Here is a 4,920-nt window from a genome sequence, read left to right as displayed (position 1 = left end):
TAATCAATGCTAAAAGAAAGCAAAATGATTAAAAGAAGAAGAATAAGAAAATAAAAAGCCTCATTTACGATGAATTGTTATTTAATTATATTTTAAGTGTTTTTCAAATTACGATTCGTTATTACTATAAAAATACGGTAATAATTATTAACAAAAGAATAACTTATATAACAAATATATTTTTCATGTGACGTTATAAAATATGCACATATTTACATGTTTTTACTTTTGATCGGTTTTGTTCGGTTTATTCGGTTTAATCGGTTATAAACCAAACCATATCCAAATCCTACGGTTTTTATAAAATCATATCCATTCGGTTTATATGGTATATACCAAAATCACACCATATTGTCTATTTAGGTTCAGTTTGGTTCGGTATGGTTCGGTTTTACCATATTGAACAGGCCTAATTTTTTGGTATATAAAATGCTAGGCCTAGTATATATAGAGATATGGGTTGTTTGAAATTTTTTCTTCTTGATATTTCCTATTCTCATGAATCTCATGATGCGACTGCTTTAGAGACCTCCATACCAAGATATTGTCAATATTGGTCCTGGGGTGAAACTACACGTCGTGGTCAAGTTCTCGAAGCTGATGGGGAGAAAGCTATTGTTTAGGTTTGCCAAATTTTTGCTCTGTTCATTCATTAGCTTTTTTTTTTTGAACATCATTCATTAGCTTATTGTTGCTCTTTAGTTCACATCTGATGTTGTGCGTTAAAAGTTCTAGGTTGGTGGCCACTTGTGTCTTTTTGGGATGTTGCTTTTTGGTTACGCCCATGCTTTCTGTAGGAGTAGCTTCTGAATTGAGTTACTCTAATGGGCATAAGAATCCAAAAGAGGTTAGTGAGGCAGTTCAATTCACGTTGAACAGAAAACCTAAGATTTTACTCCAGTGGACCCCTCATGCTTCTCACAAGATTAAGCTAGCTGTGAGAGGAGGTATATCATCTTTTGATTCCTTGTTTGATTGAAGACTATGATGATCATATCTTACTTAATTGATGTTCTGTTCAATGTATATATATATATATATATATATAGATTTTCCAAAAGCATCTGGTGACTACAAGTGGCTTAGCTCAGATATGAGGATTGTGTATGTGTCATCCTATGGAAAGAGGCCTGGAATAGCCATTGTGAAGACTGTATCGAATCGTGATCCTCAGAATTTTGATGAGGTGAGGAAACCAATTAATCATCAGTTTTCATAGTATTTAATTTGAGTCAATTATATTACAATTCTCATCATATTATATGTAGATTCTTGTCAGAGTTTTCGCAAGCCACGATAATGTAAGCTGTGATATGATCCTAGAGCCCATACTGAACAATGACCAGCTCGAGCCAAACTGTATCTTGAAACCAAACCTTATATCCATGGATTGCATTGACATGACCCTCCTAGTATACTCTCCCGTCGGTGGTATCATTGCTATACTATTACATTATTTTTGTGTTTTTCGACACAGTTGCTATGTTATGCATGATAAGTGCCATCGTTCTAGAAGACGGTCCAGACGGATGTCTATACGGCACATATATAGGCGCTAAGCAGCTACAGATCATAATATTATTTTGAAGATGTTGAAATAAAGTTATCGAGTAGAGTTATTCCTCCTCCATTTTATTTAAATAACGTTATTAGATTTGTAAGTTGTTATACACTACATTTTAATTTGTCAAGGTGTTATTCACTAATACGCTACATCATCTTTTCTATCTATTTCTATCAAAATGTTTTGTAGCCTGGTGGTAGTATAAGAGGATTTTTTTTTTGATGAAATATCAAACTGATTGAGAAATTAAGATGGCAATTTACATGTGGTTGACAGAATATAAAGAATTTTTAAGAAAATAATAACTAGAGCTGGCTAAAAAAAACATATCTAGAGCTGTCTAAACATCTGTCTTAAAATGTGTTTCCATTTTCAAATACTTTTCATTCTCCATAACCATCTTCACGTGCATGCATAAGAACATATATAAACTGAAATCAAATCTTGATTGGCAAATCAAATGGTCAGATTAAGTTAAACTAAATTTTGACATTTATACTTTTGTTACAAAACCTGTTAAAAATTTATTAATTGATAATTTGGGTATCTAAAAGGATGTAAAAATAATTAACTTTTAGTTTTTTTTGAAACAGTATTAACTTTTAGTGATTTTTTCGTATTTAATATTTTAATTGGTAAACTTTTATCACAGATCTTTGCAGACTCATTGTCTCCCTCTCTTCTCCTCCTCCGCAGATCATTGGATTAAGAGGTACAATGTCTCTCTCATTTCTAATTTCTGTACATTACCACTCATTTAAAATAGACACCATCGTTCTGGGTAGAGAATTGTTCGGTGTGTTATGGCGAATAGGGATCTATACGTTTGATCCGATTCACAGATTCATCGTCGCAAATTGATAACTTAGATTCACGTCGGCAGATATCTGCTGAGATTTTCAGATATATCTTGTCATGTTCTATTGCCCACTACATTCCCTCATTTGAATGTATGGGTAAAATATAAGTGACATTTGTAGTTTTTAAAATCTTTTCTAAAACAGAATTCGAAGAGATTTATTCTTTAGAAAGAATATGGGATGTGAAAAGACACATAAACACTTTTAAAGCACCTACCAATCAAGTCCATATAAATCGTTCTGGTTTATATGAAATTTGGTTCGATTCTGGTAAACATATTGGGAGTCTGGCAAACATATTGGGAATCTGCTAACACTTGAATTTTTTTTGGGTATGACTGATTCCAGTTCGGTCCTTTAGATAGCTTCAACAAACTCGGATACAAACATCCTTTAATTTGAGGTTTTCAGATAAAATATCAAGAAATTTTCTTTGTTCATATTAAAATATGGGATGATTTGCATAATTAATACTACAGTCTATAAATTAATAACGTTAGTACTATGACATTTTATTAATTTTTAGATTTATTAATTTACCAAAGTTTCATTTTTAAATTTTTCTATTTCAAGATATATTTTTTCCTTAAATAAGAAAAATATTTTATTTTAGTGTATATGCATTAATGTATTTTGAAATTCGACATTTATATTGGTTCTATTATATAATTTGGTGTATATAAAATATATTTCCTAGAATTTAAATGTAGTTTAGATATAATTTTACTAAATATCATCAAACTATATAAGCGTTAAGAATATATAAAGATAAATTCATTCTAAATATACGACAAACAATATAATGATTGGTTTGTACATATATAAAATGTGTATACATATAAATTATTAATTTATACTTTTAATGAGATCATTTATTTACATAAGATTTTCTAAAACGTTATTACCTTATTATCTTATTATCTTATCGATTTGTATTATATTTTGAACCGGCCCAACTTGGGACCGGAGAAATTTATTAATTTATAGTATTTCTTAATTAATTTGCCGAGTATTAATTTATAGAGTTTCTACTGTATCCGGAAAAAATATTCAGACAATATATTCTGTCTTTTTGGGTCCTTCATTTTGAAGAGTATTATATGTCGCAAAAATAATTTGTCAATTTTTTTAGATATATAGTTATTTAAAAATAAATGTAGCTACTATTTTTAAGAGTGTATGTGTCTCGGATATTCGGTTCTCGATTAGGTTCTGGTTCGGTTTTGGATTTTTGGTATTTAGAAATAGAATCGCTCGGGTTTTACCAGTCCAATTTTGGTATAGTTCGACTATTTCAGATAAAATGTCTAGTCCTAGAATATATAGAGAGATGGGTTGTTTGAGAATTTTTCGTCTTTGTATTTCCCATTCTCATGAATCTCATGATGCTACTGATTTAGGCTTTAGAGACGTCGATACCAAGATATTGTCAATATCGATTTTGGGGTGGAACTACAGGACGTGGTTAAGTTCTTGAAGCTGATGGGGAGAAATCTATTGTTCAGGTTTGTCAAATTTTTGCTCTGTTCATTCATTAGCTCTCTAATGCTCTTTAGTCTCTCACATATGATGTTGTGCGTTAAAAGTTCTAGGTTGGTGGCCACTTGTGTCCATTTGGGATTTTGCTTTTTGGTTACGGTCATGCTTTCTGTAGGAGTAGCTTCTGTATTGGGTTACACCAATGGGCATAAGAATCCGGAGGAGATTAGTGAGACGGTCCAATTCACACTGAACATAAAACCTAAGATTTTACTCCAGTGGGCCCCTCATGCTTCTCACAAGATTAAGCTAGCTGTGAGAGGAGGTATATACATCATCTTTTTTTTTTTGTTCAAAAGGAGGTATATATATCATCTTTTGATTCCTTGTTTAGTTGAATACTATGATGATCATATCTTACTTAATTGATGTTCTATTCAATATATATATAGGTTGTCCAAAAGCATCTGGTTGTGAAGATGAAGCAATAAGAAACAAGATGGTTGGTTAAGGTCTCAAGACAATGGATTATTAGTTTATCATATCTCATTTACCATTTGTCATACTTGTAACCCCTATATATATGGGATGTTCCCATAAGCAAATTAATCAAGCAAATAAGATTCTCCTTATTTACTCTATCTCTCTCTACTTTCTAGATTAAACATCTCTCTCTCTTGTTCTTCACTATGTTCTTCAATTTCTAACATGGTATCAGAGCATCCAAGCTCTTGAACACCAAACTGCTTCCGCAAATTTACTCTATTCACCTTACTCTTTCACTTGTTTGGTTTACTTTCTTCATTTCTAGAGAACATATCTTGGCTTCCCTTGTTTTCTCTCTTGCCTAGCCTCAGAAATTCAAATTTCTCCTTGGCAAATTTTTTTTTTTTACCCGCTAGACAATAGCAAGCAAAGATGGAGCAGCACAAGCTAGTTAGGATTCCAGTCATCCTGAAAGGTCCTAACTACATTACCTGGTCGAGATTGACCAGGACAGCTCTTGGAGGAAGAGGT

The 4,920-nt window shown here is 31.9% G+C and overlaps 1 protein-coding gene across 5 annotated transcripts in view; it reads left to right on the top strand.

The window, feature by feature from the left end:
• Window positions 1-4,920, top strand: part of LOC106325824 (nuclear pore complex protein GP210-like) — a 6,505-nt gene extending 1,585 nt beyond the window's left edge. The window contains exons 2-5 of one of the 5 annotated variants that reach the window (XM_013763873.1): window positions 526-623; window positions 736-947; window positions 1,050-1,186; window positions 1,269-1,703. In XM_013763873.1, the coding sequence (XP_013619327.1) occupies window positions 601-623; window positions 736-947; window positions 1,050-1,186; window positions 1,269-1,559 (663 nt within the window). In that variant the 5' untranslated portion in view covers window positions 526-600 and the 3' untranslated portion in view covers window positions 1,560-1,703. Of the gene's footprint in view, window positions 1-525; window positions 624-729; window positions 948-1,049; window positions 1,187-1,268; window positions 1,704-2,227; window positions 2,277-3,824; window positions 3,930-4,010; window positions 4,229-4,355 lie in introns of those variants that run through there. The other 4 variants (XM_013763872.1, XM_013763876.1, XM_013763874.1 and 1 more) reach the window with 4 other exon arrangements.

This window comes from Brassica oleracea, chromosome C2, assembly GCF_000695525.1.
Source record: "Brassica oleracea var. oleracea cultivar TO1000 chromosome C2, BOL, whole genome shotgun sequence".
Classification (NCBI taxonomy): domain Eukaryota; kingdom Viridiplantae; phylum Streptophyta; class Magnoliopsida; order Brassicales; family Brassicaceae; genus Brassica; species Brassica oleracea.
Note: the sequence above shows the minus strand (reverse complement) of the source record. Positions and strands in the feature narration are given on the sequence as shown.